Here is a 21790-nt window from a genome sequence, read left to right as displayed (position 1 = left end):
AGTTGTGTGAGTTTGGATCAGTCTAATCACATTTGTTTAATTAAGCACAGCTAATAGACTCTCCAGGAGATAGGGTGTCTCGCTGTGACGGCGGCGCCGCGTCGAGATGCATGTCAAACACGGAGGCCTGGTAGCGCCGCGGCTCCACGGTGGCGGTTTACGTGCCCGACATCCTGCAATGTCGAAGGTTACAGATGGTCCAACGGACGGATGTCAAAACACAGGGTTGGTACAGGTGCTGGAAATCCTTGAAAACACTTGAATTTTGGTGTGGTGTTTAAGGTTGAAAAAAAGTGCTTGGATTTATTGAAAGTGCTTGAAATGTGTGTTCTATGTGATGACATATATGACAGAACAGAGAAAAGATCTCCATATTTGAGGGACTGAAAACAGCATTTTCTGACATTTCTTTATGAAAAATGACTTTTGATGATGAACAGATGATGAAAATAGTTGGTGATTATATTTCTGTGGATCTGTTAGTGGAATTAGTTTTCCTTTCATTTGTGGTCCTTCTGTAAAAAGCTGTCTCCAAACATCATGTTGGTTGTTTAGAGGTCAATAACATCTCATTTAATGTGATGAACAAGTGACATAATAAGTAGACTGAATACTGACGATTGGATTGATGGAACTATGGAGTTTACCACAGCTGGAAGGTGCTGGAAAAGCATTGAAATGCACCTTGAAATGCTTGAAAAGTGCTTGAATTTGACTTTGGGAATGGTGTCGGAACCCAGAATGTGAACACTGTACTCTCGTAGAGCTGCATGCTTTTCTCTCCTGATGCCTGAAAAACCAGGAGTCGAAGCCTTTTTGCATGCAGGAGCATCGCTCTTAAAGTAAATAATCTTTGTTTGCATGAAAAAAGAAATGTGTGCTGTAACGATTCGACATATTGCCACTCCGTGAAACCCTTGAGCTGAGCGCTTCTCAACACCTGTCGTCAGAATTTTATGTTTCATCAGAAGCAGTTTGTTTGAAATTAACTGCAGCTTCACAGCAGACGCGTGACGTCGGCGCCGCTGAAGCGTCATCGAATATTTCGAGCCACGCTCGCCTCCGCTGAGGCGCCGTTACCGTGACAACAGCTGTGGACAAACGTCGAGGAGTCAGTGGAGTCGGCTTCATGAGAAGCATGGGAGAAGATAGACATTTCTTTTAATTCCCCTTCTCACCATGAGCTCTCTATCCTCCATAGTGACACCAGGGAGCTCACGGTGAAACGACACCGCCGCTCGGTTGATCCCGACACACCACGGCACCGCTTGGCGTCTGTATGACGTCATATCAAGAGCCAGAAAGTTTGGAAGATCGCAGACTTTCAACCAGGACGCCGCTGTTCATGTCCCCATCTGAAAGTCAAAGGTGACTAATTTATTTTTAATACATAACTTGCGTACTTTACGAATGCCGTATACCTTACCATACGTTAAAAAACAAGTAAGTACTCATTCAACATAACGGTTCAATACGAACCATGATTTGTTTCAGAATATATGTTTTGCTTAAGCCTAACCCTGTTAGCTAAAAATCTGCTACATTGGAAGTTTATTTTCGAAAGGTGTTCAGGGCCACTGACCTAGAATCAGTATTTGACGAGTTGCGACGTGTTTTATTTGAACGGCTACCTTTTAAAGATCAAGACGTTTAATTAAAATGGATGTGTAACGGTAAAGACAGACGATGGTAGACATGATAAAAACGGGCCATCTACACCATCAGTTTTTCATCGAGCCCCAAAATGACAATTCATTTTTTTACTTAGAAGTGATCCGGCCCTCTAGTGGTCAAAGTAAGTTTGGGTTGTTAAAGAGAGGCTTTACGATCCCGTATGAATTTTTTTGCACGTAAAGACATTAGCATTTTTGTAATATAACTGTCGAGGCATCAAACTGAAAATACGTAATTACCCAAAAGTTGTATAAGTGACGTCTCTCTGTCTGAAGCTACGATGAGAGTTTGGTATCGGGATGCAATGGATACAATTTGTGATGGAACATAGCTACGTTAGATAGCTCACATCGGTAACGTATCACGTGACACGAGAGACGTAGTTCACTGAGAGGTTTCAAACAAAACTAACGCTCAACAAAGTGCAACTTTCTTGACATGCAAAAATTATCTTTTAACTTGATGAACTTCATAATTCAACTTCGTGTAATTCATGGTACGATTTAAATGGGCTAAAAAAAATTATTCGTCTCTCGTCGTTGACTACCGTACATATTTTTCCCTAAAAAAGTCTCATGAGGAAGGGGGCGGGACTTAGCCTCTCTACAGAGCGACAACGTCCACTTAGCTCGGAGGGCTAACGTAGAACACCACGGATTCTTTTCACGATGACCACAATTGTTCGTAACCAAGTAGTGACGACTTGTAATTTAATTTAGAGGACTCTTTACAGTTAAACCACTGTGTTTAAAATAAATACTTACATTAAGAGAAGAATTGCTGCCCGAATTAACCAAGAAAAGCAATTAAAATTAAATCTGAACACTTGATACGTATCAGCATAACTATAATTATCTCCTGACTTACTTACTTAATTCCTCACCAGCGGATCAATAAAGTGCTTCTTTGAATCTACGTATCTAGAGATAATAGTGATGTTGTAATTAAAACCAAAGAAGACGATCCGACCCCCTAACGCTTTGATTGACGGCTGATCTCCGGTGCGTCTCTGAAACCAGCGACTCTCTCGGCGTCCTCCAACATCTGGGCGGCTGCCACTCGTGTTCAGCCGACGCTCAGTAAAGTACTAAGTGACATTAAGCCGCCACAGCTGAGGGGAGAGTTCAACACCACGCAGTAATTACACTCCGGGGCCGTTTCTTCTTCTCCTCCTTCGCCCCAGCTGACTGACATCCCATTAACAGCTGGAGGCGTCTGCGCCGCCGAGGGTCAGCTTTTATTGTTCTGATTGGCTCTCTCATCTCCGCCGTCCTTCTCTGGGCGGCGTGCAAATGAGGATTAATAGTCTCGTTGGGAGAGGTGGAGGACTTCTGTTTCAATCCCTGCTGAGGTGATCAGAGAGAACCAAGTCTTCGTCCGGATCCCGCCGGGCGACGGCCGTTCGTCTCCTCGGGAATCCATGTTCATCTTTTGTTTTTACAAAAGGTGAGCAATTATATAAAAAAAAGAGCTGAAGAAAGTTGCGAAGGCTAACCACAAAAACCAGAGCAAATAAAAAACGAGAAAAGAAAAGAGAGGCTGAGGCATTCCAGATTTAGACGAGACGTCTGTCTTTTAGCTCTCGGGCATCTTTCTGAGACAAATTACTTTCAGTAGTCAATAGCCTGTAATTAAAATATACCCACTTGATGGGAGGCAACAGTGTCTCTCTGTTTAGTTATGGGTTGGAAAGATTAATTCTGGGGTGTGTAACCCTTGTAATTTTCCAAGTGCTGTTTATTGTTTTCAGAAAAAAAAAGTGTAGACGATTGAAATGTCTCTGCTCAAGGTCTGCTTTGATTTGTTTACACTTCACACACATTTGGCTCTTTTTTTTCTTCTTCCTTCCCTCTGTGTGTGTGTGTGTGTGTGTGTGTGTGTGTGTGTGTGTGTGTGTGTGTGTGTGTGTGTGTGTGTGTGTGTGTGTGTGTGTGTGTGTGTGTGTGTGTGTGTGTGTGTGTGTGTGTGTGTGTGCTTTACACGTGCCCTCTTTATGCCTCAGCAGCATAGATGCACATTATCAATTTGCATTAACGTTTTGGAACGCGTCCACCGCTCCCACGCCTGCCGCCGCACTAATAATGGCCTCCGCGTCTGAAAGCCGGGGTCAAGGTTCGCTGCTTTTTTATCTTGAGAATCCTAATAACTATTGGCACAAGCAGCCGTCAACGTGTGAGAAAAGTGTGTTGCAGAAGAGACGGGTCATCATTAGCCGCCCTCCTCTTCTCTCTCTCTCTCTCTCTCTGCTCTCTTCAGAGAGGAGACTCAGCAGGCCCCCTTGTGGACAAAGGCAGGACTGCAGCACACGTGCGCGTGGAGGGGGGGAGGTTCGGAAAGGCAGCACGACATGAATTGTGTGGATAAAAAAGCAGGAGCGTGCATTGAAATCACCAGCTGTTGTCCGTAATGATGAAAACATCCCCAACTTAGCATGAATTTATAATTATGCAGAGAGCACATTTGAATCTCTTTACTGGAACTTTTCAATTCCTATTCGATCTCCCGGGAGAGAGAGAGAGAGCTGGTGTGAATCATATGCAGAGTGTGTGTGTGTGTGTGTGTGTGTGTGTGTGTGTGTGTGTGTGTGTGTGTGTGTGTGACTTGTTTTTTTTTTAATGCAGATCTCAGATGCTTCATAATGAAACTTTTGTGGAGTCCCAAAACCACAACAAATGAACTTTTCTGAGAAGTATTTCTATGTCGGATTACAATAAGGACTCCTTTCTTCTCTGACCATCACAATTCTTTTCAGATCAAAACATTTTCTCCTCCTCCTCCTCCTCCCTCCTCTTCCTCCCCACGCTAAGTCTATGTTCTATGGGACGTGTAAATTAAGTGTAAATGTAAATGGATCAGTGTGTTATTTATGCTAAACCCGGCAAGAGAAACACATTCACGTTGTAAGTAAACAGCTGCATTACCTGTGGGCTCCGGCACACCTGCTGGAGCAGAGCAGTTAGCCTGTGTGCAGATGCAAACTGTCAATCATTTTCTCTGTCTCTCACACACACACACACACACACACACACACACACACACACACACACACACACACACACACAAACGAATGCAGTAAAAAAAAAAAACCCACACACAAATGACACAAATCAAAATGTGCATTCAAGCCACATACGTGTCGACACGCACACACACATACATGCACACACACACATACATGCACACACACACATACACACACACACACACATACATACATGCACAGTTACATTACAGTCATGTAACCACACGTGTAGGAGCTGCTCTCACACACGTTTCACACTGACATGAGATCGAGTGAAGGAGAAATCGTCCTTCGTGCTCGTTTATTCATGAGTCGATTTGTAGGAAACGACGTGGCAACATGAAGATGTTTAACACCTTTAAGACGATTCAATTCATTCGGATTCTTTTCCATCTAATTTCAGACTTGGGCGACTTATATTAGGCAACTTTTCCACACAGCGGTCGAATGCAGTCGCAGCTGGAAATCAATGGAAATGTGCTGAAATGTATTTAAGACACCGTGAGGGCGAAAAAGAAAAGCTTTTTATTCCCTCTCTCCTCTCCGTTATCTGTCACTGTCCTCACTCCGCTCCAGGCTGTGTTCCTAAAGATGTCCAAGAAAAGACAAATTATTCTGCTCCTCACGCGTGTGTGTGTATATATATATATATATATATATATTGAAATATAATTTAGCATTCCTTTTTAAAGGTAGATTTTAATGTGTTGAGGGCAGGCCCGCGGTGGTGGGAGGAGGAGGAGGAGGAGGAGGAGGATCTGCGTGTTTGTGTTCAACTGAGTTGCAACAGGAAGAAAGAAAAAAGAAAAGAAAAGCAACAGCTTGCATTGATAAAAATAATTAATAAAAATGAGTAAATAATAATGCATTAAAAACCGAAAAAGAATAATTATATTTATTCACATAAAATCTTTGTTTGAATTGAAATAAATTAATGGAGTAAAATAGCTGTCGGCAAAAAAAACAAACAAAAAAACACGAGCATCGGTCCAACTTCATCCTGCAAACTTTTATTATTTTAATAATAATAATAATTGTTATTATTTCTGCGCGCACTTCGGCTTTGGAGCCATCTATGAGGCGCGTGCGAGCGCGTGATGTATAGCGGACTGCTCGTGGAGCTTTCATATTCCGCTCAGGTGTGCGCGCGCGCGGAGAGGGACCTGGCACGTTGCCCTCCGCCGTTAAAACAACACGATACGGAACAAAACGCACGTCGCTGCGCGTAACCGACTATTTACCAGACTTTTCTCCTTCTCCTTCTCCTTCTTCTCCTTCTTCTTGACATGCAAACATGTGGCGTGTAAATATGAAAATGAATGAGTGTGAGAGCTGTGCTGGCACTGACTTCTCTCCCCCCTCCTCCCCCCTCAGTGTCCCCGGAGAGCAGCGCGTCGGAGAGGAGCGGCTGTAAAAACCAAAGTGGGGCAATGAGACAAGCTGCGCCACAGCTGGCAAATCATCGATTTGAGCATCAGCAACGGGGAGGGGCGGTTCGTTTACCTGCCGCCCTCCTCCTCCTCCTCCTCCCTCCTCCCTCCTCCTCAAAGCCGCCCTCCTTCACATGCCGCCGCTCTCCTCTCCTCTCCACGGCTCTACTTCACCTCCGCCGGCCGCAGCGCACGGTTCGCTCGCATCTCCTGCGCTCCATCCGCCGCCGCGCGCTTCTTCTTCTTCTCCTTCCTCTCCTCCAACTTCAACCTCCGCCTGCGCTCGTTTCCACGAGACGCCTCGTCTCCTCCTTTCCCTCCTCATCCACAGGACCTTTGACTTTATTTTTTATTTTTTTTAAAAAGCAGGTTTTTTTCTCCTCCTCCTCCCACAGAACCTGTTTTTTTTTTTTGTTTTTGTTTTTTTTGGACTTCTCGTCGTGGAGCCGTGACAAGAAGGTTGCTCAACTTTTGATGGAAAACGAGAGGTCGATCGACTGCTGACTTTAAAGGTAAGGTCCCACGTGCATCTGTCCTTTTTTAAAACACATGTATTTTTATTGCACGGCTGCAAGAAAACAAATAAGGTGCATCTCGTCGGAAATAGCCGGAGAGAGAGAGTCGGTGAATTCGAGCTGATGTCTTCCAAATCACTTAAAACCCACAACGGGTCACCACGAGCTGCCAGCATTAAATATTTCATCACAATAAATAAGAAAAATGAGCGTCACGCTTAACGGTAAATATAAACGCACGCATTTAGAAGTTTTACTTTTAATATCTGTATTTTTAAATGTGCAGAAACGGGCCTGTCGTGTCATTTCTGCACGAATTAGCGAAAAAAGGGAAAAAGAAGAAGCTCTCGCGGGGTTTTAAGTAACATCCATCTCCTAATTCATTTAACAACTTTAACAGGCGTGATGCTGCTGCTGCTGACCCCTGATGAGTTCAGGAACCGCGGGACTTTTCTCTCCTGTATGGGGTTATTATTGCATCTGGTGTGCCAGGACCTGGTGTAGCCTATAATATCAGTTATATCTGTGTGTGTGTGTGTGTGTGTGTGTGTGTGTGTGTGTGTGTGTGTGTGTTGACAGTTGCTATCAAACCGCTGACATCTCCCATCTATTAGAAATGTGGCAGCCCCAACTGCCCGTCTACTTTTTAAATGTATTTATTTTAACTCCTCTTTATTGGGCCATTAGAGCCACTTCATTTATTCTCCCCGTATCCTTACCGTTTAATTACGTGTCAACTTTCTTTGCCTCCACACTTATATTGCCGCGGCCACGAAAAACACTGTTTAAAAACACACACAACCTAAAACCAAACAAACGAGGAAAATGAGAAGTAAAGGTGTGACGGAAGACAAACAGTAAATGGATGCATGGCTTCTTGTTTCTGCGTGAGTTGGTGCGAGTCAGTCGGATAGATGTGACGATACAGAGATGGTGCAGTAATGCTGCCTGGTCTGCCTTGTGGCTTTTGTCACAGTGCTGATAAAGTAATTTCATGTACAACGTGTGTGTGTGTGTGTGTGTGTGTGTGTGTGTGTGTGTGTGTGTGTGTGTGTGTGTGTGTGTGTGTGTGTGTGTGTGTGTGTGTGTGTGTGACAGATAGAGAGCAGTTATGAGAAAATGTGTTGCCACGTTCACACTGCGTGGGCACTGATGTTCTGTGGTTTACAGGTCTTTTAAAAGGTTTCACTCTCTTCTCGACTTAAGAAAATAGCTGACAGTTCACACACCAGCATGGCCAGTGGCTCTCAGTCTGGTTAGATGTAAATATATATATATATAGATAGTTATATAAATATATATCAGCAGAAACGCTCGTCGACAAAAGGTCTAGTTTCGATGTTATATGCTTATTTAGCCGTGAAGCTCACGATCCTCAAATAATCCAAATAAAACACGATGGAGTTGATTCAGAAACGTGGCCGGATGTTTGATACCTTCTCCGTGGTCGTCGGGTGGCGATGCTCACGTGAGATCACCAGGTCAAACATGGCACCTCAATAAAAAAAGCAGCTTGTGATGCAGCTTTAAAGTGCAGATCTCTGGTCAGTTTCTCTGACAGCGATGACACTCGGGCCCTCTTCCTGTTCCTTGTGTTTAAAAAAAAAAAAAAACCTTCAACGGCTTCGTGCAAAACTTCTCGGTTTTACTCCCTCGGCTCTGAATTCATTAGAACCTCTTTTAATCTGCTGGTGTTTTTTTTTTAAAGTGGCACAGAAGTAAAAATGCATGATTTTTATCTCCGGCGTCTCCACGTGAACTCGTTTGGCAGCGGTGATAAGGATCAGTGTGGCGGCGAGTCACTCAGCCTAAACAGCCTGTCGCAGCTTATTACTGTGGATTTATTTCCTATTTTTTTTAAAATGTCACACTTTCTTACAATAACCATCAGGAACGACGACGTCTTGGAAAAGAAACACAAAGTTAGTTTCTGCCGTTCTTCTCCTAACGCGCCGCTTTAACCTCGTTACTCACATGGTGTGTTTTTTTCTCTCTCCTCCTCCTCTTAGTTTTGTTTTCGTTCTAACTGATCGAAACCAGCGTTTTTACTGTACTGTAGTGTTGCACTGTCGGAAACCAGCGACGGCATCGTCGTCTGCTGTTTGAAATCCCAGTCATTCACTCGTTTCACAGAACGCTTCGGGTCGTGAGGTCAGCGGCGGCGGCGGCGGAAGGCAGGCGAGTTCTGAGTTGCACCAGTAAGACCTTACACCCCTTCCCCGTAGACCAGATGAGTCTGGGGTTTGACCCGGAGAGACCAGCTCGTTGTGTTCCTCAGAATGACTCGACACTTTGCTTCCCAAAATGCATCACGCTTCAAAATCATCGTTTAATTGCTCGCTGGAAAATAAAAGCATCCAGGAGGGAAAATGTTGTGACACTAAAATATAAAAAAAAACAATCCTCTTTATTCGCTTCACGTCGGGAGTCGTGCTTTGAACCCCCCCGTTATTTAAAATCTGCTGCCTGCCGGGTGTTCGCCGGGAGTGCCGGAGCCCTCCGAGACCGATATCTCGGCGTTTAAAACCATTAATCGTCTTTCTTTACCACCTCGATAATTATCTGTGTCGCCAAATAACAGCTCAGCAAACAGTGAAATTATACCTGTGGTAGGCAGCGGAGTAAATACCTGTTTAGCTGCCAGCAAATGTATTTATTAGACTGTCGCCAGTAAATAAGAGGCCTGTCTCGTCTTTTAATGTGTGGGCTCTTTGGGGATTCCAACACCCCCCCTGTATGAAGCACCTCTGTTATGATTACTAATAGAGGAGAGATAACAATGATTCCCAGCGTTTTCTTTCTTTTTTCTTTTTTTTTTTCATGACATGTCGCAACTAGTTTGGGAAAAAAAAAAGAAAAGGTTGGTGTGTTAATAGAGACGGCCGCATTCCATTCCTAAAAATGTAAGATCCCCCTCCCTCCCCCCTCCGACATACCACCCTGGGTGACTGCTGTTTGCGTGTGATTCAGGGAGTTACGGCTCATTTTGTCATTATCTGGAAAAGTTCTTTATGAAAATGAAAATAGAGGCATGGAGGAGGGGGGGGGGGTATGTTGTCCCAGCATGTTTGACTACATTTATTCTGGCATATGTCTTTGCATACTGTTGATCCAGATTCCTTGGCTTAGCGATAAAAGCGTCACATTGTTTTTTTGTGTGTGTGTTTTTTTTGAGGGGGGGGTCTTGACAATCAGCCTTGTTAGTGGAATGGACTGGCGTGACGTTTAAAAAAACAAACAAAAAAAGAACAGCCGAAAGTCCGTCACGTCGGGTTTGTCACGCTTTTAAAAAAAGAAAATGTTTTAAAAAATGACAGTTGTCTCATTTTATTTCGTGTTCTTCATGCTACCGTGGAGAATAGAATTTAAGCGAGCACATATACGTCTTAAGTTTCCCCCCCCCGATTCCCAAAAAATCGCATTATTACAGGTCTCGTCGTCGTATGTTTGGGGACAACAAACAAACAAACAACGTCTTCATTGTCTCTCATCCCGATTGCTTGTCTTTATCCAATCTGTGCAGGTTTCTCTGAACCTCTTTGTTCGGGAAGGAAAAAAAACCCAGAGCGATTTAGAGGAAAGCGCATCCCGCTAAGATCAGGTTGTTAATACCCACCCACATACTCCAATGAAACAATTTCAACAGATACTGTATTCTCTGTCTGTGTCACACACACGCGCACACACACACACACACACACACACACACACACACACACACACACACACACACACCCTTATCAACTGTCTCTCTGTTCGTCAGAGGATGGATGATGCATCCTTTGACGAGGGATTAAATATGCAAAAGAGAAATGTGGAGATAAAGAACCACATCCTTAAGTCTGCACCTCTTGCCTGTAAGCCTCCATATTAACAGCCGTTCCCCCCCCTCGCTGCCCCCCCCCCCCCCTCCCATCGCTCCCTTCATCTCGCATGCTGAGGCGAGTAACACCATCCCGTCACCTGCCTCCGTTTCCTTTTTAACACTCCCGAGAAACTTGTGCCCTTCGCCGAGCAGGATGCAGCGACCTCTCTCTCTCTCTTCACCTTCAGCCTCTCTCTCCCTCTCTCTCTGTCTCTGTCTCTCTATCATTCTCTCTGTTGGTGGTGTTTTCATGTGTTGATCCACGAGGTTTAATTATTCGGTGGCGTGATGACCGCAGTCCGGCGGGCGGTGACAGTGAGGTCGTTTATTTGAAACGTGGCCCGGCCTCCGTTGGGATTTGATAGAGAGAGAGAGAGAGAGAGAGAGAGAGGAAGAGAGAGAGAGGGAGAGAGAGGGCGAGGAAGAGGGAGGTGGTGATGACCTGGAGACCTGGAGACCGCTCGCTCCGCTTCTATTTCTGTCGACTTCATGTGATTATAAAACAATTAAGCACTAAGGAGTCGACACTCAGTTCATTACACCCCCCCTCCCCCCCCCTTCCTCCCACACCGAAAGCGCGGACATATGAGAAAATGCAGAAATCACCTTGTTTCACCAGTAATTGAAAGCCACGCCGGCTGCATGAGAGGCTAATGGAAAAACACGGAGCTAATTTGATTTCGTAGGATATGTTCATTATGGAATATTTAGTGTATCAGTGTGCTCAACTCCTAACAACTGATTAAGCCGTTCTCTCCGACGCCGTCATCCGGCCGCGACCCCGGATCCTTCATGCCGCCGTGATCCACGTCACTTAAAAGTAAAACACGACGACTGTGTTTCTGAGAAGCCGGGCGGACGAGGTGTCACATTTCCACACTTGTTGTTTTCAGGGTTGGTACGGGTGCTGGGAATCCTTGAAAACACTTGCATGTTAGTGTGGTGTTTTCAAGGTTTGGAAAGTGCTTGGATTTAGAATAAAGTGCTTGAAATGTGTGTTCTATGTGATGACATCTATGATAGAACAGAGAAAAGAAGATCTCCATATTTGAGGGACTGAAAACAGCATTTTCTGACATTTCTTTATGAAAAATGACTTTTGATGATGAACAGATGATGAAAATAGTTGGTGATTATATTTCTGTGGATCTGTTAGTGGAATTAGTTTTCCTTTCATTTGTGGTCCTTCTGTAAAAAGCTGTCTCCAAACATCATGTTGGTTGTTTAGAGGACAATAACATCTCATTTAATGTGATGAACAAGTGACATAATAAGTAGACTGAATACTGAGGATTGGATTGATACAAATATGTAGTTTACCACAGCTGGAAGGGGCTGGAAAAGCATGGAAATGCACCTTGAAATGCTTGAAAAGTGCTTGAATTTGACTTTAGAGAAGGCGTAGGAACCCTGTGCTTTTGTTGTTTGTTTGTCTGCAGCTTTTATTTTGAAATAAAAAGCAGCGGCACTAAAGCAGAAGTCCCTTCCGTGTCAAGTCAGTCATAATCGTTAAATGAAGATTCGAACTGTTAAAACATGAACTCAGATCTGCTGCAGCTTGATTTCAGCTCTGCTCTGCTGGTTGTTTTCTGCACGCCGTCTACTGTACACTTCCTCCCGTACGCATCATCATCCTCCTCCGCCTCGCTTGAGGTTCGCCCACACAGACGCCGGCGTGTTTTGACACGTTCCTCCCGGCAGATTATTAAATCCTTTTCTGCAGCCTCTAATAATACTATTATGTTTACGTGTGTGTGTGTTTTTTTATTATTATTGTGGCAGACACTTAGCAGAAAAGAGCTCAAAGTCAAAGCGGTGACAGCCGCCGCTGTTTCGCTCAGACTCATTTGTATTAGTAATCCCAAATAATCGTATTAATGCCCATTAGAGTGGCGAGCATGAAGACATCATCACACCTACGTACGTACGTGTTGGCGACGGCTCCGTCTAGCCGAACGCTGATGCCGTCATCTTCCCCACCTTTATTCCTTCTTTTAAAGAAATACACCAGAGATCTTCAACAGAAACTCTTTTCTTCCAAAAAATATAAATATGTCCAAAAGAATCCACCTTAACTTGAATACAACCTATAATAGGCAAATAAATCTTCCTGTTTGTTTAATAATATGTTGTGGAATTGTGATGTAGAAATGTTAAAATAGTATTAAAATATGAATCTGTCAGCTATTATTATTTTAATGTCTTAGCATCGTATCCATCCATCATTACACAGTAGTTATACATGGAACTATAGGCTGCACCACACATTATTATTGGTTTAATAAGGAACATTACATGATATGTAACAGGGGTTTTTCCACCGGGTTTCTAGGCCTTGGGGGTCCCTCCACCAGGTCTCTATAAGCCTTGGGGGTCCTTGAAGACCTCTGAAATAGACGTACTATGTGCTTCCTCCCTGAGATTCTAAACCTGCGGTTTGAAACAGATGTGATGCAGATGTTTTGATGGAAACGTCACCTGAGAGGTGAAACGTATCCGCGGTGTAACGCCACATTTAAATACGTCTTTTGATGCGATCCGGCATCCAGTCGGTCGTGTTTCTCGTGTCGTTTTTCATGTTTTTTCTGTTCAGACGCGGCCAGCGGGCCCCGAAACAATTACGTAGTGTATCTCCCCGACACAAAGCTCGTATAAAAAAAACCAACCTCGGAACAGAAGCTAAAGCCGCATTCAGCGCCCGATTACGACGGCACACGGCTAGTATTTTAAAAACAGGCTTTCTGTTTTCCAAAACCCACGTTTTTTTTTTTTTCCTCTCTCCCTCTTCTTTTCTGTGCGATACAAAACGGTATATGTTAATTGATAATCAGCAGTGTTGATTCAGTGGTGCATTCAGTGCAAATCTGTGCCCTTCTGGATGTCAGAGGGTTTTCACAGCCGGCGCCGGTTGCCAACCTCAGCTGGCAGCGCCGGCACCTGTTGGCGGTGCCAAGGCCTGGCAGGGGTTATCGATGCTCTCTGATGGCGCCCGACAATCACAGTGGAAATGACTGCGGCTGCTTGCGTCATGCCAGATAGAAAAGAGCATTTGCTCGACAATGGCTTTGCTTTCACCGTCGATCCTGTTTTTTTTTTTTTTTTACGAACGCTGCTAACTGCGGCCAATGGGAGGATGAGGAAGGGGGGGGGGGGGGGGGAGGGGGGGGGAACGGGAGTCACAGCGAACATCATGTAAAACATGTCAACATGCAGAACGTTGTGCAGCGATGGCGTGCAGGTCGAGGTGACGCAGAGGGAGGGGGGGAGGGGGGGACACATATCACCGTGACGCCGCTGAACAGCTTGTTTTCAGACAAACTACCTGATATCCAGTGTTGGTATATGGGTGTTGGAAATCCTTGAAAACACTTGCATTTTACTGTGGTGTTTTCAAGGTTTGAAAAGTGCTTGAAATGTGTGTTCTATGTGATGACATCTATGATATAAGAGAAAAGAAGATCTCCATATTTGAGGGACTAAAAAACAGCATTTTCTGACATTTCTGCATGAAAAATGACTTTTGATGATGAACAGATGATGAAAATAGTTGGTGATTATATTTCTGTGGATCTGTTAGTGGAATTAGTTTTCCTTTCATTTGTGGTCCTTCTGTAAAAAGCTGTCTCCAAACATCATGTTGGTTGTTTAGAGGACAATAACATCTCATTTAATGTGATGAACAAGTGACATAATAAGTAGACTGAATACTGAGGATTGGATTTATACAAATATGGAGTTTACCACAGCTGGAAGGTGCTGGAAAAGCATGGAAATCCATCTTTAAATGCTTGAAAAGTGCTTGAGTTTGACTTTGGAGAAGGTGTAGGAACCCTGGATATTCATTCTGAATCTAAATGTGAATATAATGTAATCCTCTCTGGCGCAGCAGATCGACACCAACTGTTAAATTGAACTCTCATGTCTTCGGTGACTTTGTGGGGAAATTATTGTCACATTTTTTTCAGAAGCTGAATAATATCTCACGTTGGAATGAATCTCTGAAAAATATAGTAATTACTCCCAACAGTTTGGGTCCTTTTATCCACACACACACACACACACACACACACACACACACACACACACACACACACACACACACACACACACACACACACACACACTTAACCACGATGGCACACCACAGCTGTGTTTGGTCGTTGGCAGCTCGCTGAGAACGGGTTACGATAAGAATTGATCACTGAATCTGTGCAGCAGCGAGCGAAGCCTCGTTGGATTGAAACGCGTCGGAGGGTCTTATAGTTTCAACAACTCTTCCATTTCCTGTTGAGGAACCACAGACGGCGTGGACCCTGTTCTTTAAAAACCGCCGCCGCCCCCTCAAAACGTACACTTCGTGCAAACACTGGTGTCAATATCGCAAGACGTTTCCAGTCTCGGGTCCGAACGGTGAGTTTCACATTGCTTTTAAGTGTCTCTCTCCCGTTAAAAGCTTCTCTGCCGGCCTGCTGTCGTGAATACATAATGCACGTTTTTTTTTTTTTTTTTGGACACAAATGTGTTTTGAAAGCAGCTGAAGCTCTCGACCTCCGGCTGCACGAGAAATGGAACTGTGCCGTTTCGATGCAACACGCCGCCGTCGCCTCCTTTCATCTGCTCTTAAAAGTTTCCACCTGCAGCCGTAAACACACACAAAAACCTGCACGCCGTTCTGAGCACGAGCGTCTCCGGCTGTGGTCGGCAGCACGAGAAGTTAGCCGAGGCGCCGCCGCCGAGGCACCGAGGAGGCCGCCGCCGCCGCCGCGTGGCGTTGTTTGTAGAAAGAAACAAGCTTCGTGTTCGTGACGGCGAATAGAACGTGTTTTTTGTTTTTTCTTAGCGAGCGTGTAGTTTTATGTCGCGTTTCACACGTCTGACCTTCCACACTCCGCTCACGACCTCTTGGTTTTTTGGCGTCGTTGGCGATGGCTGCACACACACACACACACACACACACACACACACACACACACACACACACACACACACACACACACACACACACGCTTCCTGTTTTCTGTTGGTTTCCTGTTTTTGTTCTCACACAACCTGGACAGAGAGATGCTCTTTAACGTTTTTTTGTTTGATGTGGGTGTCGGACAGATAATGACTGATCACACCCGTACCCCCCCCCCCCCCCCCCACACACACACACACACACACACACACACACCCCGCGTGTTAGATACCTCTGTTACTTAATAAGGGCTGAACCTGTGGCGCAACGGAGATGAATCAATGTGTGCTTCTTCATACGTGCTATTTATATATCTGTATATTTCCCCCTCTGTGGTCAATGCCTCACACACACACACACACACACACACACACACACACACACACACACACACACACCCCTTCACCTCAGCAGACCTGACATCTCCTGAAACACTTATTATTATTATTATTATTAGGCCACCTTAAGGTCAGCGAGCCCCTTATTGACAACATAAACGGATTATATTTATCTGATATGTTTATGATATCGACGGGATGAAGAAGAAGACGAAGGTAAAATAATGACGAGGGCTTCACACGTCAGCTTTGACAGAAAACCTTCCAGCTTGCCATTGTTTGCAGAGATTGTCTCTCTCTCTCCAGCCTCGAAGCATTCCCCTCTTCCTCCTCCTCCTCCTCCTCCTCCTCTCGCTTCCTTTCAGCTCGTCCTCCACTTTGACAGTTCAGGGTTTTTGTTGACAATATCAACAGAGATTAGCTTGTCTAATATTTTGGTGTTTTTTTATCCAGTTTGACATAATACAGCGAGACTGAAAGTTTGTTTGTGTGAGACGGGGGGATCTTTGTTCACCGACAGGAACGCGTCGGGAAAAACACGATGTTCTGTTGATTTTACAGGTTAAACTACTTTTTAAAAGCAAACTGGCCTAAATGATGTGAACATGAAGGGGGATCTGTAAATCTGATTGAATGCTCCCTTCTTGGTGATTATATTATGCCAACATACATGATATTTACTGTACTAACAATGCATGAAGTAAATATGAGACAGCTTGACTTTGAGTGCAGCAGAGACGAAGCGTCCACCTTCACTGTGCAGACGAATGGAGACTTTTTAGGCTCATGAATATTTATTACTGTAAATTATGGCCTTGGTGCTCTTTTAATAGTTCAAGTTGCTGTATAAATGTATTAATATTTTTTTTTGTATTATAGTCCTTTGGATTGGAGTCATGTGGTTATATAGGCATACATATGAATATTACCAACTTTTTAGGCTTTATGATTTGTGATTTCTGATATCAGCTCATAGCATAAATAATAAGAAGTCATATTTATATAAACATATTTCCTTAAACGATGGGCATGTAAGTTATTAGAAGTTTGGCTGTTGGGTTCACATACAAGCTTTTTTTTTTATAAATATGCAACATGTATTTTGTTTCCCTTTAGTTTATTATTATGTTTATTTATTATTATTTATTTCTAATCACAGAACTGACTGGAGGTCAAATAGTTCCTTTAACCTTTAGCTATTTTCGACCACATGCATTTTATATATTTAGTCAAATAAAAGTGTGTGTGTGTGTGTGTGTGTGTGTGTGTGTGTGTGTGTGTGTGTGTGTGTGTGTGTGTGTGTTACCCGGTAATAAATGCAGGACCGCCTCACTCTAATCAAGCTGATTAAAATTCCTGCGCGCACAGCCGGAACTCGCACCAGCGTTCCTCCTCGCTGTGTGTGTGTGTGTGTGTGTGTGTGTGTGTGTGTGTGGTGTGTGTGTGTGTGTGTGTGTGTGTGTGTGTGTGTGTGTGTGTGTGCGTGTGTGTGTGTATGCGCGCGTGCGTGTGCTCGTGTGTTGGCTCTGCATGTCCACTTTCTCCACTTGTATTTGTCTCCACCAGGACTTTCTGGCCCGAGATGCGGAAGAATCGTGTTATTATTTGTTTTATTTTCTTATTATTATTATAAAGGGGATTATTTATTCCCCTACTCGCGCGCGCACACACACACACACCCCTCCTATCTATTTTTCCTAAACATTTTTTTACACCCTCTCTCTCTCTCTCTCTCTCTCTCTCTCTCTCTCTCTCTCTCTACTACGCCATTTGAAACGAGGAGGAGAAAGGGAAAGCACCAGCAGCGAGGAGAGGGGGAGAGAGAGAGAGAGAGGGGGGGAGTGATGAGTCAATACAACTAATAATTTAATGGGGACAGAGAGAGAGAGAGAGAGGGAGAGAGAGAGAGAGAGAGAGAGAGAGAGAGAGAGAGAGAGAGGGGCTCCGTCCGGACGCCGATCCCCAACCAAACAGGACGCCTCCTACTGTCACCATCGCACGCGGCGCTCTTACGCATCCGCAGCCTTTTTTTTAATTTACGCTCGAGATCGGAAAGTAAATCGCACTTTTTGACCCCCCCTCTATCTCCCCCTCTCTCCCCCCTCCTCCTTGTTTTATTCGGCGAACCTGGTTCGACTGTCCGCATATCGCCTCCACATCGCCTCGAGCGCCACAGCAGCGAGATCCCGCTGGTTATTATCATGTTTCTCCCTCTCTCTCTCTCCCCCCTCGCTCCCTCTCTCCCCCTTTCTCTCCCAGACAGCCGGTAGTCACATCCAGCTAAGCCGACGTTGAGCCGCTCGTGTCCGTCTCTTCGTCAACCTACGGCGGGGTGCGGGGGGGGGGGTTTGCTCGGGTGTTTCGTCGGCGTCGGCGGTTGTTCCGCGTCCGAGGCGCCGCTGCGTGCCCTCTCTCTCTCTCTCTCCCTCTCTCTCTCCCTCCCTCTCCCTCTCTCTCTCTCTCTCTCTCTCTCTCCGGTGGCGGCGGCGGAGGGGGGACCGAGCGGCGGCTGCTCCCGTCCGTCCGCCCGGATCTTTTTTCCTGTGTGTTTGTATTTATTGGATGTTGTGGTGCGAACTAACGCGCAAGTCGCCCTCACTTGTCCCCGATGGACGCGGCGGCGGCGGCGGCGGAGGACCGGCTCACTTTGCGCTAAACGTCGCCGGTTCTGACGCGAGGTTTTTTTTTTTTTTTTTGTCTTTCTTTTTTTTTTTTAAGCTAACGGAACACCACGCGCACACATACACACGCGCGCGCACACACTAAATGTTCGCGTGTCGCGTCCATCTCTCGACCTCGTCGTCTCGCGCACACACTCGCTCGCTTGTTGTTCGCTCGCGCCGCCTCCGCGAGGAAGAGCAGGAGGAAGCGGCTTTTCTAAACACTGACATTTATATTTGTATAGATTTATATTTCTATATATTTTTAAAACACCGGTTTGCTGTCATGCACGCGTAGAGAGAGAGAGAGAGAGAGAGAGAGGGAGGGAGAGAGACACCGGCAGCAGCAGCAGGAGTTGGTGTTCGGTGTGTTTTCTCTTTTTCTGGCCAAACTTGAAGAAGACGTTTCCAGGCGGGTGTTTTATGCTCCTCAGTGCTGCTTCAGGTTTGGAAAGATCTTTTTTTTTTTTTTTTTTTTTTACTCTCACTTAACTTCCTCCCTTAACCCCCCCCCCCCTCCCTTTAAAGGGGGTGTAATGTGTCCATGTGTGTGTTTATTTTTTATGTTTTTAAGGTCATTTAAAAATCCTGACCTGGATCCTGACAGCATCCGGGTCTGCTGGGATTCCTTTGGCCCGCTTGTTTGTGGGGGAATCATTTGCCTCGTTGCATGTTGTGAATGAGGGAGTTTGTGATCCTTTTTGCTGTGGTGGTGTGTGTGTGTGTGTGTGTGTGTGTGTGGGGGGGGGGGGGGGGGGGGGGGGGGTTGCCCTTTTCACTCTTTTTGCTCTTTCACAAACGGCATTCCAGTTCATCGGTTAAACCTTCACACTACGTTTCTACGCGTTGATCTTAAAGTTCCTTCTGTCAGCGCTCGCTGCTCTGACATCACCTGCATCTCCCTCTTCTTCTGTTAACTTGTAACATCCTCTCACGGGTCAGCAGGAAGTACCAGAACCCCCCCCTTCTCCCCCCCTCCAAATCAAAACTCATTTGCTTTCCACGAAAAAAAAAATCTAAAAATAAAGTTCACACTTGCAAAGTCATCATGTAACAGTCGAAAAGGAAGACGCCGCGGCCTCCCTCCGCCTCGGAGCTGCGTCACCAATGTGAAACCACGCGAAGTGACTCAGAAACCGGATTACGTTAGACGACCCCCCCCCCCCCCCCCCCTTCTACAGAACCGCGTTCCTTGAACTGAACTGCATTCATTCAAGTGGAATCTCCCTGCAAATTAATGTGTTTGCACTACAAAAAAAAACAGGTCTTGTGGGACGCCCCATACATAATACATGCGTTGAAAAATGGGAACATTACAGGGGAAAAAAACGTCAAGGCGGGCCGAGTCTTCGTCACACACACACACACACACACACACACACTGGAGCGGAGTGACAGTTATCACCGTAACGGGTGTGATCTCGGCGGTTTGAATCCCGTAACGTATTTCTCTCTCCGCTCTATAAAAACGTCCCATCACGTCTCCGACTCCAACACAAAGCTCTTTTTTTTTTTAATGCCACGACACATATCTGGTGTGACAGCTGCATCACTCGTGTGTGTGTGTGTCTCCCCAGGTGATAGTGAGCAGAGGCGCTGAGAGAATGATGGACCATCTCAGCGAGGCGTGTTTGGGCAAGGAGAACTCCGACCTGGTCAACAGCTTGGCCGACGCCAAGGCCCCGCCGGCCAAGCTGCCCCGGCTGGAGCAGAACGGCAGCCCCCTGGGCCGGGCCAGGCTGGGCAGCACCGGGGCCAAGCTCGCCGGGGTCCCTTACAAACCCACCGGCCACCTGCTGAAGACCTGCCACAAGAGAGGTGAGCACTCTTACACTGCTTTTATTGGACACGATCCGTCGTGGCTCCTGATTTCAGCCAATAATCAGGGTTGGTACAGGTGTTCCTTGAAAATCCTTGAAAACACTTGAGAAGATCCCCATATTTGAGGGACTGAAAACAGCATTTTCTGACATTTCTTTATGAAAAATGACTTTTGATGATGAACAGATGATGAAAATAGTTGGTGATTATATTTCTGTGGATCTGTTAGTGGAATTAGTTTTCCTTTCATTTGTGGTCCTTCTGTAAAAAGCTGTCTCCAAACATCATGTTGGTTGTTTAGAGGACAATAACATCTCATTTAATGTGATGAACAAGTGCAATAATAAGTAGACTGAATACTGAGGATTGGATTGATCCAAATATGTAGTTTACCACAGCTGGAAGGTGCTGGAAAAGCATGGAAATGCAACTTTAAAAGTGCTTGAATTTGACTTTGGAAGAAGGTGTTTTAACCTTGGATAATACCAAACGTTTGTTTCTCACATTTACTGCTTTTTTCTTGGAACATTTCAGGGTTTTCAAACTTTTTATTGGACAAAACAATTTGAATTTGGGTAAATTTTCATGAGAATCTTTCACTAATTTCTGACATTTTATAGACGAGTCATTGATTTATTGAGTAAATTATTGTCAGCTAATGAAAATCACAAGTTGCCGTTCTGATTTCTGGTATTTTAACAACACATTTATTGAATATTTGACAAAAAAAAATAAAACTGTTTATCAGCTGTTTGTGAAACAAATCGAGTTGAACGTTAAAGAATAAATCATATAAAAAGAGAAGTGCTATTCACACACACACACACACACACACACACTCCCACCTATTTGCCCAGACAATAGCTAATAGAAGAGCGCTGTGAGAATGATTCCTGTGTCACTGCTCCTCTGCAGCCTCCTGCGCTCCCACATTTGTTTATTAAGGGGAAGTTTGGGTCCTTTAAGAGCCTTTACTTTGAGATCATGACATAGCTTTTTAATATAACTGGTGTCGTCTCGTGAAAAAAGCACGAGCGAGCTTTCCAAAACCATGAACCTTTTTATGATTATGTTGTGTGTGGTGGAGTTTTTTTATATTTTTGGGGAGTGGAAATGAGTTTTAAAAGCTGCAGGTTTGGAGTTGTAATGGCGCTTGGCAGCGGCGGCGCGTCTCGTTTGTTTGTGCGGCTGGTCGGGTTTTTCTCCGGGCGACGACGGGGACTCGGGAACTCCAGGAATGTGGCTGTGTGAGTGTCCTCGGATGGGCCGTTTCTCTTATTTGCTCCTTTAATCTACGCGTCGCACTCCAGCTGAGAGAGCTTAATTTTCCCCCTTCATCATCTCGCCCCCCCCTCGGCCTCCCGTGACTCCCGTTTCCCTCCTCGCAGCGCTCGCTCGCCCTCTCCTCCCCCGCCCCTCGTTTTTCGAAGCCTCTTCCTGGGCAAAAAAAAAAAAGGGGGCGAAGCAGCCGCCGAAGGGAGGCGGGCGGCCCGGCAGGAGGCTTCGCC

At 45.2% G+C, this 21790-nt stretch overlaps 1 protein-coding gene across 1 annotated transcript in view; it reads left to right on the top strand.

The window, feature by feature from the left end:
- Window positions 1–6130: 6130 nt before the first annotated feature.
- satb1b (SATB homeobox 1b) overlaps window positions 6131–21790 on the top strand; it is a 57296-nt gene continuing 41636 nt past the window's right edge. The window contains 2 exon segments of the mRNA XM_084027448.1: window positions 6131–6638; window positions 20039–20279. Of these exon segments, the coding sequence (XP_083883574.1) occupies window positions 20066–20279 (214 nt within the window). The 5' untranslated portion in view covers window positions 6131–6638; window positions 20039–20065.

This window comes from Eutrigla gurnardus (genome assembly GCF_963514095.1).
Source record: "Eutrigla gurnardus genome assembly, chromosome: 14".
Classification (NCBI taxonomy): domain Eukaryota; kingdom Metazoa; phylum Chordata; class Actinopteri; order Perciformes; family Triglidae; genus Eutrigla; species Eutrigla gurnardus.
This window is presented reverse-complemented; position numbering and strand designations above follow the sequence as displayed.